Below are 26802 nucleotides of genomic sequence, written 5' to 3'. Positions count from 1 at the left end.
TTGCTGGTCAGAAGGTCGCAACCGTCATAAATACGAGTTTACAAGCATCCGAATTTGGACCGCGGGTACACGGCGTGTAAGTATGAAAAGAAGGCAGAAGTCGCTTTTTCTTCAGTGCTGCCGTAGCTTTGAACAGTCATTAAATGAACCGTTGTAAATCAAGGACTACCTATCTATTGCGTTCGGGCAAAATTCCACGCCTCCCCATCAATAAACCTCAGGTGCTGATGTGCAGTTTTCTACTTTTTTGCAAGTGTTTCATATTTTGTTTTCCTCTCTCTTTTCCCAACCGCCTTTCAGCCAAATCGATGAATTTATCACTTCCTTTGACGCCGGAGTCGCCAAAGTAAGTATCAAAGAATTGCAAATGTGTCTAAGAGGGTGGGGGGGTTTTTACACCTAATTTGGCTACAGCAACTCCATTTCAGCTTGTTTTTATAAATGCGGCCTATCTTGCAGTGATCCGAAGGGTTCTCCATTTGAGAAGAAGACTATGGAAGAAACTTTGAATGCTGAACTCTGTGGAACTGCAGGTGAGACACACTTTTCTCTGTCTTGGCCGGAGGGTTTTTACGGACCGCTTGACGTTACGAAGCCCGCAGCGATGCGTTATGATCGCCTTGTAAGAAATTAACTTGGATAGCGTTGAAGAATAACTTTCCCTCCCAGCACAATTCTCTGTGATGAGATCTGCTTTAAAAAAGGGACGATTCCCTTACTTGTCTAGACTAGGCTAGCCTAGAATATTGAAGAATAGAATATAGGATATAGAATATAGAAGAATAGAATATAGAATACTAGCTGGACTCCTGTGCTTCGCTACAAAACTATGTGCTTGGGCTTGATAAATTGACACTGACAGCTTGAAACTTAATGTGGAATGTGTAACTCCGTAGCATCAGAGTGTACTAATATAATGCAACTGGCAGTTGGAACAGAAGCGGAGGGGGAGTAGAATGTCCCAGCCTGTAGCATCCATTGGTATTCATCTGGCTAGCATCCTGTCAGTGTGTGAGAGAGTTGAGGGGTGTTTGGAAACTCAAACAGTATTTCCTGTGTGAGCAAGAAGGAGACAGGAAGGAGACTGGCCATGGCTTACCTCAAGTGTTCTGTATTAAAGCTGCTTTTTGCTGTGAAAGTGAAACTGAAAGTGAAACTCCTCTCCTCTGCTTGTGTTTTGCATTTGGAATAGACTTCTTTTCAGGTGGGAAGGGGAAGTAGAACTCCTTAGTATCAGAGTGTGTTAATAATAATATAGGAAATACTAATGCTCTGATGGTCATTCTGAAAAATCCTTTCTTAGTGAGCACCTAGAAGCCAAAAGAAACATACGTGGCAAATTTCAAGTTTGTAGGCTTTACGGTTCTGGAGATTTTGTGATTAATGTGTGAGTGGTTTTTGCCTTTATATATGTATATAGATAGAGTAGAGTGGAGTGGAGTGGAGTGGAGTGGAGTGGAGTGGAGTGGAGTGGAGTAGAATATAGTGTGGAGTGGAGTGGAGTTTAGAAGAATAGAATATGGAACGGAACGGAACGGAACAGAACGGAACAGAACAGAATAGAATAGAATTCTTTTATTGGCCAAGTATGATTGGACACACAAGGAATTTGTCTTCGGTGCATAAGCTCTCATTGTACATAAAAAATATAAATGATAAATCATGATCATAAAAATACATTCATCATAAATCATAAGATACAACACTTAGTGATAGCCATAGGATACTAAATAAGCAATCAACATGAATCATACTAGGAAACTAAATAAAACAATATAAATCGTAAAGTTACAAGCAACGAAGTTATAGTCATAAGTAGAGAAGGAGATAGGTAATAGGAAAGGTGAGAAGAAGAATATTAATACAGTCTTACTAAATAGTTTGACAATGTTGTGGGAATTAGTTGTTTAGCAGAGTGATGATATTGGGGAGGAAAAAACTGTCCTTGTGTCTAGTTGTTCTGGTGTGCAGTGCCCTATAGCGTCGTTTTGAGGGTAGAAGTTGAAACAATTTATGTCCAGGATGTGAGGGGTCTGTAGAGTGGTGCGGTGGTCTAAAGGTGGAGCTCTCACCGCACGATCAGGAGGCTGTGAGTTTGATCCTAGGTAGAGGCAGCTATTTCTCTCTCTGGGCAACTTGAGAATATATCTTCTGAACAAAACTCCGCACTGGCGACAGGAAAGGCATCTGGCCAGTAAATACTCAGCTCCATTCAGTTGCCCAGATAGATAGATAGAGATGGATAGATAGAAAGATAGATAGATAGAGATAGATAGAGATAAATTAGATAGAGAGAGAGAGAGAGAAAGAAAGAAAGAAAGAAAGAAAGAAAGAAAGATAGATAGATAGATGATAGATAGATAGATAGATAGATAGATAGATAGATAGATAGATGATAGATGATAGATAGATAGATAGATAGATAGATAGATAGATAAATTAGATAGAGAGAGAAAGAAAGAAAGAAAGATAGATAGATAGATAGATAGATAGATAGATGATAGATAGATAGATAGATAGATAGATAGATAGATAGATGATAGATGATAGATAGATAGATAGATAGATAGATAGATAGAGATAAATTAGATAGAGAGAGAAAGAAAGAAAGATAGATAGATAGATAGATAGATAGATAGATAGATAGATAGATGATAGATAGACAGACAGACAGACAGACAGACAGAGATAATAGCTACAAGATAGATAGATAGATGGATGGATGGATAGATACAGTATATTTTATGATGATGGTGATGATGGTGATGGTGATGATGATGATGATATGAGGGGTCTGTAGATATAGTGTAACATTAGTGGGGGGAGAGGAATGAGAGTTCATTTTAACGGTAATGGGTTTGTGGCTCCCTGATGGCTTTGCGATGCCAAAAATATATTTTTGTGGAGTTTTCCTTTGCTGTCCATTTTTGGGACTCTTTCGGCTAAGTCTCCACATGCATGTTGGACAACATGGATAGAGAGGAGCTGTTTGCGTGACGAGCCATCAAGGGTTACTGATGACCAAGTTTGGATTTTGATGCTTTGGGCTCTTTGGTGCGTCAGAAACTTAGATAGAAACTGTATATTCTAGGCGTATGTACCTACAGGTAATCCTTAATTTATGAGAGTTCATTTAATGACAGTTCAAAGTTACAATGGCCCTGCAAAAAGTGACTTTCCACACTTACGACCGTAAGTACAGTGTCCCCAAGGTCACGCAATCAAAATTCAGATGCTTGGCTAGTGACTCATACTTATGACGGTGGAAGCATTCCTGGAGTCACTTTTTGTGACCTTCGAAGTCCAAGGGGGAAGCCAGGTTCCACTTAACAACCGTGTCACTCACTTAACAACTGCGGCAAGAAAGATTGTAAGACGGTAAGCAAAAGTCACTTCACAATGTTTCACTTAGCAACAGGAATTTGGGGCTCCATGGTGATCATAAGTCAAGGACTACTTGTACAAAGTTGAAAGTTCTCAGTGAATTGAAAAAGAGATTTGAGGAGTTCTTAACCTGACGATACCTATCCAGTTAAGGCCTAAATCATGTGTTGAAACCAGAAGCATCCATGGGAGACGGGAGTATCACAAATTCAAGATGGTGGCCACAATCATTAAGCCAAATTCCAAACTCTTGTTATGTGTATTGTAATTGAGATCAGGGTGACTTCACAGATACACTGCTAGTTTTCTTGGTAGTAATGTGGAAATGTTTTATCGTCTTATTCATCATTGCTAACACCAAAGGATAGTGTCTATTTGCCTTCCTTCCTTCCTCTCTCCTTCCTTCCTTCCTTCCTTCCTCCCTCCCTACTTCCTTCCTTCCTTCCTTCCTTCCTTCCTCTGTCCTTCCTTCCTTCCTCTCTCCTTCCTTCCTTCCTCTCTCCTTCCTCCTTCCTTCCTTCTTTCCTCCTTCCTTCTTCTCTCCTTCCTTCCTTCTTCCTTCCTTCCTCTCTCCTTTCTTCCTCTCTCCTTCCTTCCTCTCTCCTTCCTTCCTTCCTCTCTCCTTCCTTCCTTCTTTCCTCCTCCCTTCTTCTCTCCTTCCTTCCTTCCTTCCTCTCTCCCTACTTCCTTCCTTCCTTCCTCTGTCCTTCTCTGTCCTTCCTTCCTTCCTCTCTCCTTTCTTCCTCTCTCCTTCCTTCCTTCCTCTCTCCTTCCTTCCTTCCTCTCTCCTTCCTCTTTCCTTTCTTCCTTCCTTCCTCCTTCCTTCCTTCCTTCCTCCTTCTTCTCCCCTTCCTCCTTCTTTCCTCTCCCTTCCTCCTTCCTTCCTTCCTTCCTGCCTGCCTGCCTGCCTGCCTTCCTCCCTTTCCACTTCAATGTATGTATATTAGGATCTATTTGCAGCTTTGATATGGCAAATTGAAAGCTCTATTTTTTTTTCTTTCAAGAGTGTTTTTCTTTCACCTGCCTTTTGCAGGTGAAGAGGTTTTCCGAATGCGGCTGTTCTTTCTTTCTTTTCTTTTTGTAGCTTTCAGTTATTTTTAAGCCAAGGGGCATATTTTAACAACGGTCTCCTGGTTTATCTAGGTGAGGGGTCAGCAACCTGCAGCTCTGGAGCCGCATGTGGCTCTTTCATCCCTCTGCTGCGGCTCCCTGTCGCCAGTCGGCTCCACAATTTGATAGGGCTTTCGGTTAGGACAGGTAGAGGAAAAAGGACGCCATACTAGGAGGAAACTCTATGGTTGGGGGAACCGGACTTCCGGTCGGCTGCAGGATTGAATGGGGGGGCTTCCGGTTAGGACCTTTGTGGCTCTGAGTGTGTAAGGTTGCCGACCCCTGGTCTACGTCCAGGTAAACACGTACCAATGCTGCACGTTTTACATCCCTTCCTCAACTCTGCCGCTTCTCTTAAGAAGACGTTGCTAGGAAGCTTATGCAGCTGCTTCCATCCCCTCCGTTTGGAAAAGCAAATGTCTTGGGTAACTCCCACTTTAGCTGAAAAGCAATAACCACACACACACACAAACACACACAAACACACACAAACACACAAACACACACCCAACCCGACCAAAATTAGTTTTGACAAATGACAGAGGTCACAGGTGCCCCGTGCGAGTCCAAATTACAGCTGCAAAACTCTCTTGCGTCCTCAGATTGTGTCGTTCTGGTGCTACCGTGGCTCTATTTATAACAGTTTAAATAGCAGTTGCCTTGATCTCAGGCTTGAACTGAAAAGGCCATTAGCCAGCCTGCTCTGCCCAAACTATGATAATATAAATAGAAACTTCCTTGATTTTGCTTCTCTCTTCTCTCTCTCTCTCATCTCTCTCTCATTTCTCTCTCCTCTCTCCTTTCTCTCTCTTTCTCTCTTTTCTCTCTCCTCTCTTTCTTCTCTCATTTCTCTCTCTGTGTCATTCTCATTCTCCCTCTTTCTCTCTTCCTTGCTCTCATTTTCTCTCTCTCTCTCTGTCTCTCTCTTTCTGTCTCCCTTTCTCTCTTTCTCCACCTTGCTCACTCTCTGTCTCTTTCTTTCTCTCTCTCTTGCTCTCTCTCTCTTTCTCCCCCTTCTTTTCTCTTTTCTCTCTCTCCTGTCTCTCTTCTCTCATTTCTCTTTCTGTGTGTCATTCTCATTCTTTCTCTTTCTCTCTCCCTTGCTCTCATTTTCTTTCTCTCTCTCTTTCTTTTTCTCTCTTTCTCCCCCTTGCTCACTCTGTCTCTTTCTCTCTCTCTCTCCCTCTTTCTCCCCCTCTTTTCTCTCTCTCTTTCCTCTCTCTTCTCTCATTTCTCTCTGTGTGTAATTCTCATTCTTTCTCTTTCTCTCTCCCTTGCTCTCATTTTCTCTCTCTCTCTCTTTTTTTCTCTTTCTCTCTTTCTCCCCCTTGCTCACTCTCTGTCTCTTTCTTTCTCCCTTGCTCTCTCTCTCTCTTTCTCCCCCCTATTTTCTCTTTTCTCTCTCTCTCCTCTCTCTCTTCTCTCATTTCTCTCTCTGTGTGTCATTCTCATTCTTTCTCTTTCTCTCTCCCTTGCTCTCATTTCCCCCCCCTCTCTTTCTGTTTCTTTTTCTCTCTTTCTCCCCCTTGCTCACTCTCTGTCTCTTTCTTTCTCTCTCTCTCCCTTGCTCTCTTTCTCCCTCTTTCTCTTTCTCTCTCTTTCTCTCTCTCTCCTCCGTTGCTTTCAGTTTTGTAACACAAATGCAAAATCTCTTCTTTCTGCATGTATGTTGTGGATGAACATTGGTAAACAGAGGGGACAAATTCTGTGGTGTGGTTAAAAAGTTTGCGAGAACCTCCTCCCTGGTGTGTTATCCCATCCAACGGTGAACCTTTGACAATGGAAGAGTTGATGAAGGGAGACCCAAGTATAGGAAAGAGAAAAAGCTTAGAAAGGGTCACAGGTGACTGCAAGAGAAGATTATTTTTTTTAGATGAATTTGAAAAAGTCTGTGTAACTTACAAGCCTTCCCCCCCTCCCCATGCATAATAATGATTTCAGTTGAGTATCCTAGAACGCATTCTGTGCTTAACTGTGTCACAGTTCCCTGTTTAACAGGGAAAATGAAGAAGCTGAAACTATTCGTCTTAAGAGGAGTTGATTGCTAGTCAACTTTTCTCCCCCTCAAAATGTCTTTTTTTAAAACTTGTTAGCGTGTGAGATTGTTTAAAGTTTCTGGTGAAAGAACTGCAATTAAAACATCGTTCTTTGTGCCCTGGGAAAGATTGCAACACCCCCATCTGACATTTCAATTTAAATATACCCCCAGTCCATCCTTAGTTGTTTGACACAGACTTTTAATCTTTCAGCTCCTGTGTCTTTTCCTTGCTGGTGGGTACAGCAGAGTTCCTTTGGAAAGACAAGGTAGAGGCTACAAAAATGACTGAAGACCAAGTCACGCTTCATATTTTTTATTTTATTATTTTATTTTTGGGGCTGGGAGATGTTTCAACATGGGTTTCTCCTATGCTGTTGACCCAGTCTCAATGGGCTGAACACAATACGTTTCCATGCCATGGTTATCCTTTAATTTGTGGATTCTCATCTTCGGTTAGTACATTTTGAAACGAGCTATCCTAAAGTCCAAATCAAGGAAGGGATTTTTTTTTTTGACCATGTCAAAGTATACGATGATCCTTGCAGGTCTCCTAAGGGTGTAGAGCAGTGTTTCCCAAACTTGGCTATTTTAAGATGCATGGACTTCAACTCCCAGAATTCCCCAGCCAGTATGCCTGGTTGAGGAATTCTGGGAGTTGAAGTCCATACATCTTCAAAGGGTCAAGTTTGGGAAACACTGCTGTAGAGTTTGGACCATGAATGGCTTCTAGAGAAGCTTTCTACATTTTTTTGAAGGTTTGTATTTGTTTGCTTGTTTGTTTCTTCAATTTCTGTGGCTGCCCATCTCAGTCAATGACTGAAGATGAAAAGAGCTAGTTTTGAAGTAAAATACGCTTTGCTCAGGAAGAAATGAGAAAATTACAGTTTAGAATAGAATAGAATAGAATAGAATAGAATAGAATAGAATAGAATAGAATAGAATAGAATAGAATAGAATAGAATAGAATAGAATAGAATAGAATAGAATAGAATAGAATAGAATAGAATAACAGAGTTGGAAGGGACCTTGGAGGTCTTCTAGTCCAACCCCCTGCTTAGGCAAGAAACCCTACACCACTTCAGACAGATGGTTATCCAACATCTTCTTAAAAACTTCCGTTGTTGGAGCATGTACAACTTCTGGAGGCAAGTTGTTCCACTGATTAATTGTTCTAACTGTCAGGAAATTTCTTCGTAGTTCTAGGTTGCTTCTCTCCTTGATTAGTTTCCATCTGTTGCTTCTTGTTCTACCCTCAGGTGCTTTGGAGAACAGCTTGACTCCCTCTTCTTTGTGGTAGCCCCTGAGATATTGGAAGACTGCTATCTTGTCTCCCCAAGTCCTTCTTTTCATCAAACTAAACATACCCAGTTCTAGCAACCGTTCTTTATATGTTTTATCCTCGAGTCCCCTAATCATCTTTGTTGCTCTTCTCTGCACTCTTTCTAGAGTCTCTGCATCTTTTTTACACCGTGGCGACCAAAACTGGATGCAGGATTCCAAGTGTGGCCTTAGCAAGGCCTTATAAAGTGGTATTAACACTTCACCTGGTTTTGATTCTAACTCTCTGTTGATGAAGCCCAGAACTGTGTTGGCTTTTTTGGCAGCTGCTGCACATGGTTGGCTCATATTTAAATGGTTGTCCACTAGGACTCCAAGATCCCCTTCACAGTTACTACTATTTAGTAAAGTCAGTTATTGTCTTCCGTTAGCATGGACTAACAATCTAAATTTGTATAATCCTACTGTTAGATTCCACAACATGCCATCTTTTCTTCCTGAAAAATCATGCAGTGTTGTCAGAATTACCGAAATGGGGATGTTCTCCGAAAATATTCAGGATGTTTTTAAGACTGAACAGGAATATAGTTTGGGTAACGAAGCACCACAGCCTGCCTAAGAGAAATATTTTCGCATGTGTGCAGTGTCCTTTTGGCCCTGCTTCTAGTGCTGAAAAACAGATGGAGCTTTCTCGATTTGTACATAATTGCCCTAAATAAAAGACAATTCAGAAAGCAATGCAGGCTGGATCCAAACTGCATCACACCCAGAAATGATTTATTGCTCAGGAACATCTCCTTGATTTCACTGGGCATGAGAAGTTCGGATACAACTTTGTACGCCGGTACGATCTCTATTGCAGGTTTATTTTTTTAAAAAACCAAATAATCCGTCTTTTAAAAATTGTATACCCTGCTTCAAAACAATCGCGAGACGCCAAGCAATGATTTAGATCTACTCAGATCCCACAAGTGTACACATAAACATACTCTTAAATTAAATATTGATAAGCCTTTTTTTAAAAAAAGCTGCAAAGTAAAGGTTTCCCACTTTGACAACATAGCAATGCTGTCAGCAGAATTTGGTGTTGGGAGTTTTCAGACGCGCCACAAAACTTTGCTGAGAATATTTAACTTTCTCAACCAAAGGCCTGTAAAAATTTCTCTCTCTTTTTCTCACATCTCTGCTGCTTTGTCTACAAAATCTGCCTTCTGATAAAGTGATAGGACAGCAAGCTGGAATTTAAAAAAGTGATAGGACAGCAAGCAGGAATTTAAACCGGAGGGACTTACTATCTGGTAAATTATTATATATATATATAATAATTTATATATACCTGGCTAGAAGAAAAACACACATAAACCCTACGAAGAAGTAAGAAAATTGATACTGTACCTTTACAGGGAGGATACATAAGATATGGGTGTGGCCTACTGATGAAAGCAAACGAGCTAGAAATGGATCTATTTAGGTCTCCCACCTAGCAGTTAGAGCTTGCTAGCTGATTTTATTATCCGTACGGAGAGCTTTGGCTGTTTTGTGTCATAGGGAATCCCTGCTGTGTTTTTTTCACTGGATCAGGCCATTATCTTGTGTTCAGTGCCTTAAGTGGCTTTAAATAATGATTCCCTGCATAATCCCATTTCCAAAAGTCTTCAGATATAAACAAATCTGTTGTGTGTGGGTGGGTTTGGTGTTGTTGTTTTTTTAATTTTAAATAATAATGCGGATATTGTAGCCTGCTTTTCAAAACGCTTGACAGATTCGCTTTTTCTAGAGTTCACAAATATGCATATCGGCAAGTGAGACAAATTATTACCCTGTTTCCCCCCAAAATAAGACCTCCCCTGATAATAATCCCAATCGGGCTTTTGAGCGCATGGCAATAAGGCCAAGCGCTTATTTCAGGGTTCAAAAAAATATAAGACAGGGTCTTATTTTCGGGGAAACACGGTAGCTAGAGATAGATAGATAGATAGATAGATAGATAGATAGATAGATAGATAGATAGATAGATACCCTGTTTCCCCCAAAATAAGACATCCCCTGATAATAAGCCCAATCAAGTTTTTGAGCGCATGGCAATAAGGCCAAGCATTATTTCAGGGTTTAAAAAAATATAAGACAGGGTCTTATTTTTGGGGAAACACAGAAGATACCTGAAGATTAACACTGAAGTTTTATTGGTTGTACGTGACATGCGATGTGATTAATCAGGGCAAGGATTTGTAGACATTCTAGAGTCGTGATGGCGAACCTATGGCACACGTGTCAGAGGTGGCATGCGGAGCCATATCGGTGGGCACACGAGTGTTGCCCTAGCTCAACACCAGAGTACATGTGCCTGCCGGCCAACTGATTTTTGGGCCTTCCGGGCTCACCAGAAGTTGGGAAACGGGCTGTTTCCACCCTCTGGAGGGGCTCCGGGGGTGGGGAAGGCAGTTTTAGCCCTTCCCAGGCTCCTAGAAAGCCTCTGGAGACTGGGGAGGGTGGAAAACAGGCCTACCAGGCCCACCGTGCCATCGCGTGCCAAAAGTGGGGGCAGTGTGGGGGGGTCACACGCACATGCACGGGGGTGCGGGGGGCTTTGAATTATGGATGTGGGCACATGCGCGCACAACCTCCTGCGCTCCCCCTATTTTTGGCACGCGACAGCAAAAAGGTTAGCCATCACTGTTCTAGAGGGAAACCGGTGCGCACTTACTGAAACACGTTCGAATCTCTAGTTAAGGGTGACTTGTGATATTTATTGTGGTCGCGCGCTTAAGACTTTTTTATTTCATCAAGCTGGCCTAGCCTAAATCTTCTCCCCTTTTTAAATGTAAATTTTAATTTGTTTTTGTATTATGGGGTATTTTAAATTCAGCCAAATTATTTAATTCGTTTTTATTCTATTTTAAATTTTTGTATTTATGTGTTTTATCCTGAGGCTGTTCACCGCCCTGAGTCCTTCGGGAGTAGGGCGGTATAGAAATTTAAATAAATAAATAAATAAATAAATAAATAAATAAATAAATAAATAAATAAGACTTGAGGGGTCTGTAACAACTCACCACAGCTAATTCATTGCTGGACAGTTTGCCATGGCCAACTCACGGTGGGGGACCTTGCCGTAAGAGAAGAGTTACCCTAATATCAAAAAAAAAACCAGTGGAACAGAATGGTTAAAGAATGCCAAAGAAAGGACAAAATGACATCTGAATGACAAACATTAAAATAGGTTTTTTAAAACTATTTTAAGTAATTCCATTGAATTGTTGAAATCTCCTGTCGTGAATTGACCATGGTGACTTGACTGTATAGCCAGTTGTCCCATCCTGGATCTGAGTGACTTAGGAGTCAATGGTTTTACGGTAGGACACCAAAAAAAAAAAACCAGTCCAAAATGTCCCGGGAACTTGTTTCTGAGTAAATTCTGTCCATCAGGCTAAATTTCACAGCCAGATCAAACAAGGCAGCCAATATTATAATGTCCATATGTTGTGTCTGTATGTTTGTACTATCCCGTCGATTTGGAGCTTAAATTCTGGATAATGAATTTAAATTTGAGAAATGAAATATTTGTTTGGGATGAACACACAGTCCTTGACTTACAATTGCAGTTGAGCCCAAAATTTCTGTTGCTAAGGGAGACATTGGTTAAGTGAGCGTTGCCCCATTTTACGGCCTTTCTTGCCTCCATTGCTAAGTGAATCACTGCGGTTGATAAATGAGTAGCCCCGTCGTGAAGTGAAACTGGCTTCCCCATTGAGTTGGCTTGTCGGAAGGTCACAAAAGTTGATCCTGGGACCCTGCAACCGTCATAAGTACGAGTCAGTTGCCACGCATCTTAATTTTGATCACATGACCATGGGGATGCTGAAAAGATCAGAAAACAGAAAAACAGTCATAAGTCCCTTTTTTCAGTGCTTTTCAAAGTTGTGACTTTGAATGGTCACTAAATGGACTGTTGTAAGTCGAGAACCAGCTGTAATGTGTCCTACTCTAGCTCCGAGGCACTTAACACCCATTAAATGAGATTGGAAAGCCATTTCATGCAGAGGTGGTATTCAGCCAGTTTGGATTAGTTCGGGCGAACCGGTAGCGCCGACAATCAGTTGGCCCCGCCTACCCACCACAGCTCTATCCTGTCCTTTATTTCCTGCTTTGTAGATCATCTCAATCGCGCGGCACACCTGATTTCCCCCCCCCTCGCTGTTCTACTTACCGTTACTGACTTGGAAGTTACGCAGCTGAGCTTCTAAATGCTCCATTTTTTGCGCTGCACGCAAGTGCCTTAGGTACGCGCAAAGCACACGCTCATCGAACCAGTTGTTAAACCGGCAGCATTCCACCACTGATTTCATGTATTCAAAGAAGCTGGATTATACCCAGTGGAGTGTTTTATCACCTCATCTCTCCCATTTGAACTACCTGCTGGATCTCAGGTGGCTTCCATTCTCCCTTTCCAAAGACACATCTTCCCTTGACTGCTGGGCCAGAAAATCTCAAACCCAAGGCTTCCACTGACATGTGAGATGAACTTTGGAACTTTTTCAATGGAGGCCTAAGGAACAACCACACACGATCTCGTTAGACCGTTTATCTCAGTCCAGAAATTGGTGCTCTCATTTGTGCTCTCATTTTCCTTTGGAAAATGAAAAAAATAATAATGAAAAATCTCAGATCTGAAAGCACAAATTAGCATGGCGGGTTGGTACCCCTTCCCGGGGTGGGCTGCTGGGGGTTCGCAGGGGTTCTGTGCAGTTCGGAGAACCCCCAAATCCCACTCCTCGCTGGCCCCCTGCCCACCCGCTGTTTTGGATGCAGGTAAGTGCAGGATGCGCACGGAGGCTTGGGGAGGGTGAAAAATGGGCCTACCAGAAGTTCGAGAAGGCTCCAGAGGGCCTCCGGAGCCCGGGGAGGCTCTTTTCGCCCTCCTGGAAGCTCGAAGAAAGCCTCCAGGAGGCCGGGGAGGGAAAAAACGCCCCCCCCCACCATGATGCAGGAGGCTAACTAGGCTACGGCCACCCAGCAACTGGGCAGAGAACCCCTTGCTAAAATTTTCGCAGCCCACTCCCGACCCCTTCCGAGTTTGCCGTGCCAAAATGCGTGCGGTGTGATGTAGAGGTCCTTGTTTTATTATAGAGCACATTTCAATGCAGTAATCATAAATATTGCTAAGGTCTGTGCTCGGTTGAAATATGACCTATATACTCTTGATTGTTTGCCTTACGTGATTTGTCTGACACCCATTACATTCCGGGTAATAGGAGCCATTTGTTCCTGCGCACACCAAGCCCATTTGACAAAAGGAAAATAGACGGCAATAAAAAAGCGATCCTCGGAATTACATTCTGCACAGTGCCCGCACTGCTGAGAGTTTGTGTAAGTGTGTTAACAATGCTCCGAGCTGCCTCTTGTCAGCTTTCAACCTGTAATGGCCATCTGTCCTTCCATAAATCTGCCAAACTCCGGGAAGTTCAAGAGAGAGCAAAGAGTATACCTTGCACTCTTCTCCATGCACAAAACGTGTACGTGTACCTGGGGGAGAAAAACTCAACTGGCGTGAAATAATCCGAAAAGGCCCAGAATGTTTTAGCACTATTGATTTAGGATCATGCCACGAGATGGAAATCAAGATTGCTGTGATTAGAGGGAAGGCAAGGCAGAACCACGACTCGTTGTGAATAAAGAGAGGATTAATTTTCTTCCAGGTTTTGATCCCAGGAAAGTGGAAAGAAGGGAATTAGAGAGGGGGAAAAAAATAAATACCTTATTTAAAACTTCTTTTGCCATTCAATATTATCATGTGATCAAATTATCATGTGATAAAAATATTATCATTATCAGCAGTGGCTCAGTGGCTAAGATGCTGAGCTTGTCGATCAGAAAGGTCGGCGAGGTTCAGTGGTTCGAATCCCGAGTGCCGTGTAATGGGGTGAGCTCCCGTGACTCGTCCCAGCTTCTGCCAACCTAGCAGTTCAAAAGCCCGTAAAAAAAATGCAAGTAGAAAAATAGGGACCACCTTTGGTGGGAAGGGAACAGCGTTCCATGCGCCTTTGGCGTTGAGTCATGTCGGCCACATGACCACGGAGATGTCTTTGGACGGCTGTGGCTCTTCAGCTTTGAAACAGAGATGAGCACCGCCCTCTAGAGTCGGGAACGACTAGCACATATGTGCGAGGGGAACCTTTACCTTTACCTATTATCATGTGAGTTTTGCCTATTCCCATTTTCCTTTTTTCCCCCTTCTTCTTCTTTTTTTAGAGGAAAGTTGAACTCAAGTCTTTCTGACTTCTGTAGATAAGTTAAGGTTGAGAGTTTTTGTCAAGAGTATACAACTGGTTCTTTTCTCGTGACTTTCCATTTTCAAGTTCTTAATTTCGCTTAGAGCTCTGGTGTTATCTACTAGTCCTTCAATCCGAGTGTTAGCCACCAGTTGACCTTGTTTGGAGAACTATAACAGAAGCATAAAATCCTCAAACTGTCTGGCGCAAAAAAATAAGAGCAGGGATAGAGGTCAAAAGTGCTATGAGTTTATTTCATGCTACCTATATACAAGAATCTTATCTACTAATGGTCAAGGGAAATTGGTGCTAGATAAGAGTCAATAGAATTCACAAGGGGCTGGACTGAGCTGTCTTGCGACTCCAAACTAATGATGTGTTTGACCCTGACCTCAGCTCAGCCTGGTCTTCTCCTACAAAAACTCAGTTTTTGTCATTCCACTCTCGAATACGAATTTAACAGAAACCTCTCTTCGAGACTTTTAGCTGAGATCATATGTCATATGGAAGGCTGTATCTTAAGTTAAAAGGTTCCTTCAAACAGAAAGCAGAAATTGGTGACAAAGTACTAATTAGAAAGTTTTCTTATTGCACTATTTGTCTCTTTGTGTGACATGCCGGATGGATGGATGGATGGATGGATGGATGGATAGATAGATAGATAGATAGATAGATAGATAGATAGATAGATAGATAGATAGATGATGGATAGATGATGGATAGATATAGATAGAAATTGGTGACAAAGTACTAATTTGAAAGTTTTTCTTATTGCGCTATTTATCTTTTTGTGTGACATGCCGGATGGATGGATGGATGGATGGATGGATGGATGGATGGATGGATGGATACAGACAGACAGACAGACAGAGCAATAGGTAGAGAGAGAGAGAGTGAAAGAGAATAGTGATAGAGATAGATAGATGGGTAGATAAAAAGAGACAGGGGGGGATAGGATAGCTAGCTAGCTAGCTAGCTAGCTAGCTAGCTAGACAGACAGACAGACAGACAGACAGACAGACAGACAGACAGACAGACAGACAGACAGACATGGATTTACCTTACCTTAAAGTCGGACATGACTGGACAGAGAAAATATTTTGGCGGTAATTCTATTGTCTAACATCATCTAAGGTGACTTATGGAAGAGTCTGAACCATTTCAACGAAGCTGAGACCTCCAATCTCTCCTTTAAAAACATATTGCTTCCATTTGTCTTTTCTAAACCTTTCTACTCGTTTTGGAATAGATTTTATTTCACTGGAAGTTTTGATAGATAAACTTCCACACTTTCTTCGTCAAAGCTTGCACTCTTTTCCTTGAATTTAGAAAGTCAGAATTGCCTGGCAAGAGCCATTATTGGGGTGAGATTGTGAGATTATGTAAGAAATGCATTGTTATTAGTGTGGGAGAAGATTAGAGATAAATATTATTTGAAAATACCAGCATGGTTATCAACAATGGAAGCATCAATACATCCAAACATTATTAATATTAGAAATATTCTTAGATATAAAGATATTTTAACAGATAAGGGGGAATTGAAAGAGAAACAAGAAATAGAAGAACAAGGGATTGAGATGGACTGGTATACTCATATGCAAATTCAAACAAGATATGAAAAAGATGCTAAATTATATGGTTTCTATCTAGAAATGACAGAATTGGATAAGATACAGGAACAGATGAACAATTAATTAAATAGATAGATAGATGATAGATAGATAGATAGATAGATAGATAGATAGATAGATAGATAATAGATAGATAGATAGATAGATAGATGATAGATAGATAGATAGATAGATAGATAGATAGATAGATAGATAGATAGATGATTGAGATAGATAGATAGATAGATAGATAGATAGATAGATAGATAGATAGATATATAGATAGATAGATAGATAGATATATAGATATATAGATATATAGATATATAGATATATAGATATAAAACCATTTACTTTGTATTGAACTAGAAGAAGAACAGGTAAAAGAAGCAATGATAGCCTGGGCAAACATTTTTGGATATTCAATTGAGTTAGATAAATGGCAGCAGCTATGGAAAGGAATTATAAATTAACAATATCCACAGCATATAAGGAGAATCAATATAAAATGTTTTACAGATGGCACATGCCACCTGAAAAATTGGCAAAAATGTTTAAAGATAAATCAACTAAATGTTGGAAATGCCATCAGGCATCAAGATCGTATTACCATATGTGGCGGACATGTCCGGAAGCAAGAAATTATTGGATTAAAATTAAAACATGGTTACACGAAATGATACAACAACATATAGATTTAAAATCTGAACTGTTCCTATCAGGTATCCTACCAGAGAAATTTAGTAAAGAAAATATATATTTGATTGTACATGTTATAACTGCAGCGAGGATAGTATTTGCGCAAAGATGGAAAGCAGAGAAAATCCCTACAGAGGGAGAAGCAATTAAGAAAATATTGGATTGTGCAGAAATGAATAGATTGACTTTGACAATTAAAGAGAGAGAGGAATCGCTTCTGTAAATCTTGAGGTTCCTCCAAGTGGTAGCAAGCTCTCCTTGTCTTGCGTTACTCATGCTTTTTGTTTGCAAGCCGATTCATCCTTCTCCACTTCAGTTCAAATTAGAAGGAATCGTGACTTTTTCCATTTTTGAAGTTGTCAGGGTTCTTATTTTTCCCAGAAAGAATTCCTTTGGGACAGACTTTGGCAATTGAAACATTGTGATTTGCAATAATTGACTTCCCCTGCTGATCTTGCTAGCCCTCTGTATGGTGTTTGGAGTAGCACAGCCTAAGTTTTTATTTATTTATTAATTTTATTGATTTTTCTATTAAATACATTTCCTAATGCTTAATAAACATCGTGTTGTCTGGGTATTTAATTTGCTTAACAATACAAATTGCATTCTTAATCTCCATCCCTTTTTTCCAATCATTGGTAAAATAGATTCCATGTTTGATAATATTCTACATCTTCTTTCTGCTTAATTTTCAATGTCAGTCTATCCATTTCTGCACAATCTAGTATCTTCCTATCTCTTCGTCTCGCGGTATATCTTCATTTTTCCAGTATTGTGCGAATATAATCCTCGCTGCTATTAAGACATGTAATGTTAAATACATACTTTCCTTATCATTTTTTTCCTGATATCATCCCTAATAAAAACAGTTCAGGTTTAAAATCTTCATGTTTCCCTATCATCTTTTCTAGCCACCTGTGTATCTTTGCCCAAATTTCTTTTTTTTCTTTTTCTTTTTTTTGGCGCAGGTCCACCACATATGATAAAATGTGCCCATTTTTTGGGGTTACATTTCCAACATTTGCTAGACATATTTTGAAATATTTTAGCTAACCTAGCAAGTGGTATAAAGTAGCACAGCCTAATTCTGTCTGTCTCTCTGTCCGTCTCTTAGTTTGTCTGTCTCTTAAACCGTATGTCTCCTTCACGACAGTTTCCTGATAGTGTTTGGTAAACATTGGATCACTGTTTTGGTTTTTTTTAAGACAAGTTACTGTGCAACTTTCTCAAATGGTTGAAAAACTTTTGTGTGGAGGGCAGAATAAAAATGAAGAACCTTTTCTTTTGCATCAGTTAGGTTGTTTTGGAGCACAAAGCAGGAAATATCTACAGTTTCTGGAAAAATATTACAGTATTCTGTAAGCATTTCCCCTCATGACAGTTTATGAGTCTCCTTCAATCTCATGAAGAAAGTGCATCTCATAACTGGAAAGTTTTGATTCCCAACACTATAGAATACAGAATAGCACACAGAATAGAGCTGAAAGGGACCAGCCTCAAGCAGGAGACCCTATACTCTTCCGGACAGATGGCTGTCCGATCTGTTCTTAAAAACCTCCGGTGATGGAGCACCCGCAACTTTTGAAGACAAGCTGTAATACAGTAGTGGCCAAAATTGTGGAAACCTTTTGGGAAAAGTGTATTTTTGAGGTTTGATGGCTAATAACACCACTTCTTTTGGGGGGGGAGTTTCAAGAGAATCCTATTCCACTGCTGGAATGGCCTGGGAATAGCCCAGACCTTCTTATCCCAATGGAAAATCTATGCAGCCGACTAAAGAAACTGGTTAGTCAGAAGCGATCCACCAATAAAACCCAGTTAATAGAAGCCAACATTCCATCTAGGTTTCACATGAGAACAGCTGCAGAACTAAAAGACTTGATTCACTCCATGGGGAGACGTTGTAAGGCCATCATTCATGCTAAAGGTTACCCAACTAAGTATTCACTGACATGGGGATCATTTTTGAATATCTCGTTTTTTCTATGGTGATAATTTTTGTATATCTCGTTTTTTTTTCTACGTGTTTCACTTTTCTTCTCTATACTGTAACTCTTATTCTAATAGCAAATCCATCCTAAAAGTTATTGGATGACATTCTTGATTCAATTATCTTTCCATTGATATATAATTTTATGGTACTACTCCAAAGGGAAAAAAAAGTGGTGTTATTACCGTGTTTCCCCGAAAATAAGACCCTGTCTTATATTTTTTGAAACCCGAAATAAGCGTTTGGCCTTATTTTGGGGGAGGTCTTATTATTTTGGGGCGCGTGGAGCAAGACGGGGCTCCTCTTGCCATCTTACCTGATTTCTAGCTCTGTCTCCCTAACCGTAACCAGCGGAAATGGCGGGGCTGCACATGCGGTTAAATATTTTCGGGGAGGGCTTATTTTCGGGGGAGGATTTATTTTGGGGATAGGGCTTATTATCCAGGGAGGTCTTATTTTCGAGGAAACACAGTACCTACTTTTAGAAAATACACTTTTCCCAAAAGGTTTTCACAATTTTGGCCACTACTGTATGTTAAAGGAAAAAAAATAAAATAATAAAATTTAAAAAGTTGTGTCTGTGTGTGTGTGAGCCAGGGAATGCAACACCCCCTTTGATGAAATCAAAAAGGAGCCAGAAGGGTTTGCAAACACTTCCTGCACGAAACTAAACCTCGGAGACGAAAGAGTTTGACTTCTATCATGGGAGGATTTTGGCGAGGCTGTTGCGTGCGTGATCTTTCCTTTCTACAAAGAGGCAAATCGCAGAGGAAATTAACATGCTGTGAGGGGAAACCGTTATTGATCTGACATTTGTCTCCTCTTTATTTACTTAAGCCTCTATTTGTTAAACGGAAGGTAAATTTCAGCTCTTCTTTTGTGAGGCTCGAGGAGCACCGGGGCAATTTAGATGGCTTACCTGCCGTTTCAATTTCACGATCATCCCCGCACGCAGTTTTCTTACAAAGTTGCGGTGCCGCAAGTGTGTTTTGCGCAGGGGTAGCAGTGGGTGACTGTTAATTAACCTCACAAGCCAAAAGTGTTGCTGCAAATCACAATCACGGCTGCCCGTCTGTAACATAACATTTCCCTCTATATAGTATAGTACCGTGATGGCGAATCTATGGCACGCGTGCCACAGGTGGCCTGTGGAGCCATATCGGTGGGCATGTGAGCGTTGCCCTAGCTCAGCTCCAGTGTGCACATGCCACCTGATTTTCAGGCCTTCTGGGCCCACTGAAAGTCGGCAAATCGGCTGTTTCCTGCCTCTGGGGGGGGGAGGCTGTTTTCGTCCTCCCCAGACTCCTAGAAAGGCTCTGGAGCCTGGGGAGAGCAAACAATGGGACTTCCAGTCCCACTGGAAGTTGGAAAACAGGCCGTTTCCAGCCTCCGGAGGGCCTCCGGGGGTGTGCAGAAGGCCGTTTTTGCCATCCCCAGACTCCAGAGGCTGGGGAGGGTGAAAAATGGGCCTACCAGGCCCACCATGCCATCGTGTGCCAAAAGTGTGGGAGCGTGGGGAGTTGGGGCGCATTGAATTATGGGTGTGGGCACACGCGCATGTGACACCACCACCCCTATGCTCCCCCGCTTTTGGCATTCAATGGCAAAAAGGTTAGCCATCACTGGTATAGTATAATGTTTTGCACCTTGCTGTCTTTTTTCAACAGTGTATAATTCATGTTTTCTTTCATTCATGTCAGATTTGTTGGGTTTTTTTGGGTGGGGGGGGCAAGTTCTGTTGTTTGGATGACCGTCTCTGGCTTTAAAAAGAGCGAATAGGCGCAAAAGGCTATATATGTATCCCTTGATCAGGTAGATTTACAGTTTACAATTGCACTGTAGCGGATTCAGTTTCATTTTATTTATAAAATGGTAGGATCCGCGTTGCATAAAGAGGGAAGGTGAATAAATCAAATGGTTTCAAAATACCGCGGGGATACTGAACAAGAGAGGCTACTAGCTTTAGCGCTGAAGAGTAAATATTTTGAAATATTACTCTGAAGATTAAAATGGTGAAATACAGTTAAAAGGAAGCTCTGGTGTGGCTTGCTGGTTAAGGTACTGGACTAGCCCTCCCTTGGAACCAGCTGAGTGGCCTACCCTAACACTAACCCTAAAGTATATAGAGTAGAGTAGAGTAGAACGGAACGGAACAGAACGGAACGGAACAGATAATAGATAAATAATACAGAATAGAATAGAATAGAAAGAATAGAGTGGAATGGAATGGAATGGAATGGAATAGAATAGAATAGAATAGAATAGAATAGAATAGAATAGAATAGAATAGAATAGAATAGAATAGAATAGAATAGAATAATTAATGGAGTGAAGAATAGGATAGGATAGGATAGGATAGGATAGGATAGGATAGGATAGGATAGGATAGGATAGGATAGGATAGGATAGGATAGGATAGGATAGGATAATTAATGGAGTGAAGAATAGAATAGAATAGAATAGAATAGAATAGAATAGAATAGAATAGAATAGAATAGAATAGAATAGAATAGAATAGAATAGAAAATTGGAATGGAATAGAATAGAATAGAATAGAATAGAATAGAATAGAATAGAATAGAATAGAGGAGTGGAGTGGAGTGGAGTGGAGTGGAGTGGAGTGGAGTGGAATGGAATGGAATGGAATGGAATAGAATAGAATAGAATAGAATAGAATAGAATAGAATAGAATAGAATAGAATAGAATAGAATAGAGCGCCCACGATTTCTGGTGGCAAACTGTTCCACTGGTTAATTATCCTCACTGTTAGGAAATTTCTCCTTAATTCCAGGTTGCTTCTCTCTTAGATTAGTTTCCAACCATTGTTTCTTGCCCTGCCTTCTGGTACTTTGCAGAATAACTTGACCCCCTCCTCTTTGGGACAGCCCCTCAAATACTGGGATGCTGCTATCATGTCACCCCTAATTCTTCTTTTCTTTAGACTAGCCAAACCCAAATCCTACAGCCATTCGTAGCAATAGCAATAGCACTTAGACTTATATACCGCTTCACAGTGCTTTTACAACCCTCTCTAAGCGGTTTACAGAGTCAGCATATTGGCCCCAATAATCTGGGTCCTCATTTTACCCACCTCGGAAGGATGGAAGACTGAGTCAAAACTGAGCCGGTGAGATTTGAACTGTCGAACTGCAGCTAGCAGTCAGCTGAAGTAGCCTGCAGTGCTACACTCTAACCACTGTGCCACCGTGGCTCTTATATGTTCCATATGTTTTAGTCTCCAGGCCTTTGATCTTCTCTGCACTTTTTCCAAAGTCTCAACGTCTTTTTTGCAGTACGGTGACCACAACTGGTTGCAATATGAAGCATGGATTAACCTGAGTTTCTCCTTCTTCCCCGCTTTCCCTTCCTCCTTTTGTATTTTAGGCCTAACTCCACCTACCACCCCTCCTCATAAGGCCAGCCAAGAAAACCCTTTTAGGACTTCACCAAAGCCCAAGGCCTCATGCCAGACTGTTATGCCACTTTCCCCGAAACCTCGCTGCGGTGAGTCTTCCATCTCTCAAGGACATAATTTGTTCTGGAAGGTTCCAGAGCAGTCGGAGCTGTATGCGCAGCTGAGCAAGACAAGTGGGCTGCCCCTGGGTCAAGAGGAGAGGAAGGCGAGGCGGCTCGGTTTGAGACTGTTCGGCGACCACGATTACTGTCAGTTGGTCATTTCTAAGACAGAACGATGCATCAACCGTTCCTGGGAACTACAGAATTCCAGTCAGGTTGAATTAACAGGCTGCCTGCCCGGACACTGGTGCCATATTTGTTCTTCCTTCGAGCAACACAACCAGGAGGACGAGAGAGAAAGTTCTCAGGCGAGAAAGCAGGACTTACCATCCAACAACCGGAAACAGCTCCAAGACCAGGAGATCCGGGCCGAACTCAACAAGCATTTTGGTCACCCTAGCCAAGCTGTTTTTGAGGAAGAGGCCACTAAAACCAGCGATCTGAGGGACGACGGTCATTATAGCGATGAACAGTTCTCTAAGCTATCTATGTTTATAAATTCGGGACTAGCCATGGAGGGTTTTTTGGATGACAGCGAAGAGGAAAACGAAAAGATACAAGGCTACACCTTATTTGATTTGTCACCTTCCTGCTCTTCCCTGGATTCTCCGTGCAGAGATTCAGGGTCTCCCCCCAACTCGTTCGCTCAACGGTTCCAAAGGCTACGCTCTCAGTCGAGACCCTTCCTACAGTGCAGGCATTGTTCCCACACTCCGTATTCCCGTTCGAGGTCAAGGTCGCCCGGCAAACGCTCCTCCTCAAGGTAACTGTGATGGGATGGTGGGATTTCACTTAATGAAAGACAAGGCTCGCTTTCGGGAAAGTTGGAAAGCCTGTGTTTCATCAGTACATTCTTTGGTAGGAAGCTAATTCCAGTTTACAAGAGGGGGGTGATGGATCAGCTTGTCAGCTGGAGAGTTTGTCAGCCCCTGTTCGAGACCTGAGCAGCACGCGGTGCATTGAGATCTTGTGACTTGCCCCAGCTTCAGCCCCCCTAGCAAAGCATGCAAAGGATGATATACTGGAGAGAGAGAGAGAGAGAGAGAGAGAGAGAGAGAGATGAGAGAGAGAGATGATACATAGATGATAGAGTTAGAGAGATAGAGTGTGTGTGTGAGAGAGAGAGAGCAATAGTGAGATAGACAGACAGATAGATAAATAGAGATGGATGGATGGATGGATGGATGGATGGATGGATGGATGGATAGATGATACATAGATATATAGATAAATAAAGATGGAGACTGAGATCTAGATGATATAAATAATAGAAATAGAGATGGAGATAGAGATAGAGAGATAGATGATAGGTAGAGTGAGATAGATAGATAGATAGATAGATAGATAGATAGATAGATAGATAGATAGATGATGATATATAGATGATACATAGATATATAGATAAATAAAGATGGAGACAGATAGAAATGATATAAATAATATAAATAGAGATAGAGATAGAGATGATAGGTAGAGTGAGGTAGATAGAGAGATAAATAGACAGATAGATAGATGATACATAGATGATGCATAGATATATAGATAAATAAAGATGGAGACTGATATAGTGGTGATATAAATAATAGAAATAGAGATGGAGAGATAGAGATAGAGATAGAGAGATAGATGATAGGTAGAGATAGATAGATAGATAGATAGATAGATAGATAGATAGATAGATAGATAGATAGATAGATAAATAGATAGATAAATAGATAGATATAGATATAGATAGATAGATGATACATAGATGATAGATATATAGAGAGATAGAGATGGAGACTGATAGAGATGATAGAAATGATAGAAATATAGAGATAGAGATAGTGAGATAGAGATAGATAGGTAGAGAGATAAATAGATGATAGATAGTGATAGAGATAGATAGATAATGATAGATAAATAGAGATAAGGAGAGAGTGATAGATAGTGATAGGTAGAGAGATGGATAGATGGATTTATAGATGGATAGAGAAAGAGAGAGAGAGATGATAGATAGGTTAGAATGATATAGAAGCATTCAAAAGTATTCAATATATATAAAAGCATTCTATTTTCACTTCCATAACGTTCTGTAATATTACCGCCAATGTGAATGTATTTTACTTTCATTTTGGTTCTCTTGCATATTTATAACTTTCCTTCAGTTAAATAAATAAATAAATTTGATATCTGCGTACAATATATGTTATTCCTTGAATGAGGAGGAATTTATTTTGACTGTGAAGGGGGTTCAGGGGTTAAAGACACTGGGCTTGTCAGCTGGAGAGCTAACAGCCCGGGTTTGAGACCCGAGCTCTGCACAACAGGATGAGCTCCCTTTCTTGCCTCACCTAAGCAGTTCGAAAGCATGCAAATGCGAGTAGGTAAATAGGCACCACTTTGGTGGGAAGGTAACAGCATTCCGTGTGCCTTTGGTGTTGAGACATGCCAGCCACATGACCACGGAGACGTCTTTGGACGTCAAGATCACATCCAGGTCAATCACCCTATGGTCAGAGTAGAGTAGAGTAGAATGAAGTTCAGAGTAGAGTAGAGTAGAGTAGAGTAGAGTAGAGTAGAGTAGAGTAGAATAGAATAGAATAGAATAGAATAGAATAGCATAGCATAGCATAGCATAGCATAGCATAGCATAGCATAGCATAGCATAGCATAGCATAGCATAGCATAGAATAGAATAGAATAGAATAGAATAGAATAGAATAGAATAGAATAGAATAGAATAGAATAGAATAGAATAGAATTCTTTATTGGCCAAGTGTGACTTGACACACACAAGGAATTTGTCTCCGGTGCAGAACCTCTCAGTGTACATGCAAGCCACAAGTGATAAATCATAATCATAAATCATGAGATACAACCCTCAGTGATAGTCATAGGATACTCAATAAGCAATCAACATAAATCTTGCCAGGGCACTAAATAAAAGCAACATAAATAGTGAGATACAACAATAAGTTACGGTCGTAAAGATCTAAGGAAATAGGTGATAGGAAAGATGAGAAGGACAATGGTAGCACAGCTTTTCTACGTGATTTGTTATCCCAGGGCATGAGACAGTGTAGTTGTTTAGCAGAGTAATGGCATGGGAGGGGTGGAATGACACCTGTCCTAGTTGTTTTGGTGTGCAATGCCCTGTGGCATCGTTTTGAGGGGAAAATTTGAAACAGTTTATGTCCAGGACTTGAGGGGTCTGTAGATATATGAGGGATGAGATTTGATATGTGAGGAGTCTGTATCTGAGGATATTTGAGGGATCTGCAGATATTTGACTTAAGTTTGCTTGGTTTTGCATATGCCAAAAAATATTTAAAAAAAAAAAAAGCCAACAGAACGCAAAGGATGAGGCTGGCTTTGTTCATTTACCTCCTTGGGGAAATCTGGGCCTTTGATTTCAACAATTCACATTTGTTTCCTAGATACGACAGCTACGAGGAATATCAGCACGAGAGGCTGAAGAGGGAAGAATATCGCAAAGAATACGAAAAACGAGAATCCGAAAGGGCAAAGCAGAGAGAAAGAGAGCGGCAGAAAGCAGTTGTAAGCTCTATGCAGATAACACTGTCATTTTAATTCAATCAGGATAGAGCTGGAAGGGACCCTGGAGGTCATCTAGTCCAACTCTCTGGTCAAGCAGGAGACCTTATACCCTTTCAAATGGTTGTCCAATCTCTTAAAAACCTTCAGTGATGGAGCACCTACCACTTCTGAAGGCAACTTCTGTTCCACTGGTTAATTGTCCTCACTGTTAGGAAGTTTCTCCTTAGTTCCAGGTTGCTTCTCTCCTTGATTAGTTTCCATCCTTATTGCTTCTTGTTCTACCCTCAGGTGCTTTGGAGAATAGCTTGACTCCCTTTTCTTGGTAGCAACCCCTGAAGACTGCTATCATGTCACCCCTAGTCTTTCCTTTCTCTAGACTAGCCTGTTCTGCCCCAGCTACAGACCCCAAAGAACGCAGCACACACAAAGTCCGTTCAAACTTTAGTTTACTAAATAAACCAGTTTTTTACAACAACGGCTGTTAATTAACTGCATTAACAGTCGCCAAGAATTCGAAGAATAATAATGAAAGCTTACTGTGGTTGGCAGAATGCCCAGAAGCAATTTGCAGGAAGCTGATAAGATAAGCAAGACAAGACACGAAGGTATGTGAACGAAGTTGTTCCCTGCAAATTGCTTCAGTCAGCGTTCCTCCTTAAATAGGCTAAGGGAGTGGCCAATTAGCCCCAAGCCTTACTCTCGAGGAGACTTCCTCCTGAGGAGCCACTCCTGCCTTTTGGCAGCTCTGCGTGCCCGTGCATCGAGAAGAGGCTCCTCCTCTTTTTCCTCTTCACTTATAGGAGCTTCTGGAGGTTCTGAAGGCCCTGGCTGAATCCCCGCCTCTGGCACCACATCTTCTCCAGCCTCCTCATTGTCTGACTCGAGTGCCAGCTGCACAGGCTGCTGGCGCAGCACCACACCAGCCTCCTCACTGTCTGAATCAGCTACTAACTGCACAGGCCGCTGACGGGCCACAACATAGCCAAACTCATTTTCTGCAACCATTCTTCCTATGTTTTAGTCTCCGGTCCTTTAATCATCTTAGTTGCTCTTCTCTGCATTTTTTCCAAAGTCTCAATGTCTTTTTTGTAACGTGGTGACCAAAACTGGATGCAGAATTCCAGGTGCGGCTTTATAAAGCGGTACTAATACTTCACGTGTTTTTGATTCTGTGCCTCTGTTTATACAACTCAGGATTGTATTCGCTTTCTTTGGCAAGAAAAATACGACGACGTGTCCAGGCAGCCGCCGGGAATCGACACTGACTTGAAGACACAAAAATAAAAAATAAAAAAACCGGGGACTTTATATTCAGTCGTCTGATCAATTCTTGTGCTCAGCTAGGAAAGACTGCAAAGGAAAAC

At 41.3% G+C, this 26802-nt stretch overlaps 1 protein-coding gene across 1 annotated transcript in view; it reads left to right on the top strand.

The window, feature by feature from the left end:
• PPARGC1A (PPARG coactivator 1 alpha) overlaps positions 1-26802 on the top strand; it is a 147401-nt gene that overhangs the window by 80564 nt on the left and 40035 nt on the right. Inside the window, exons 7-10 of the mRNA XM_070948540.1 lie at positions 301-346; positions 460-533; positions 21767-22661; positions 25318-25438. Of these exons, the coding sequence (XP_070804641.1) occupies positions 301-346; positions 460-533; positions 21767-22661; positions 25318-25438 (1136 nt within the window). The remainder of the gene's footprint in view (positions 1-300; positions 347-459; positions 534-21766; positions 22662-25317; positions 25439-26802) is intronic.

Source organism: Pituophis catenifer, unplaced genomic scaffold, assembly GCF_029215685.1.
Source record: "Pituophis catenifer annectens isolate HBS135680 unplaced genomic scaffold, rPitCat1.0.hap2 SCAF_8, whole genome shotgun sequence".
Lineage (NCBI taxonomy): Eukaryota > Metazoa > Chordata > Lepidosauria > Squamata > Colubridae > Pituophis > Pituophis catenifer.
Note: the sequence above shows the minus strand (reverse complement) of the source record. Positions and strands in the feature narration are given on the sequence as shown.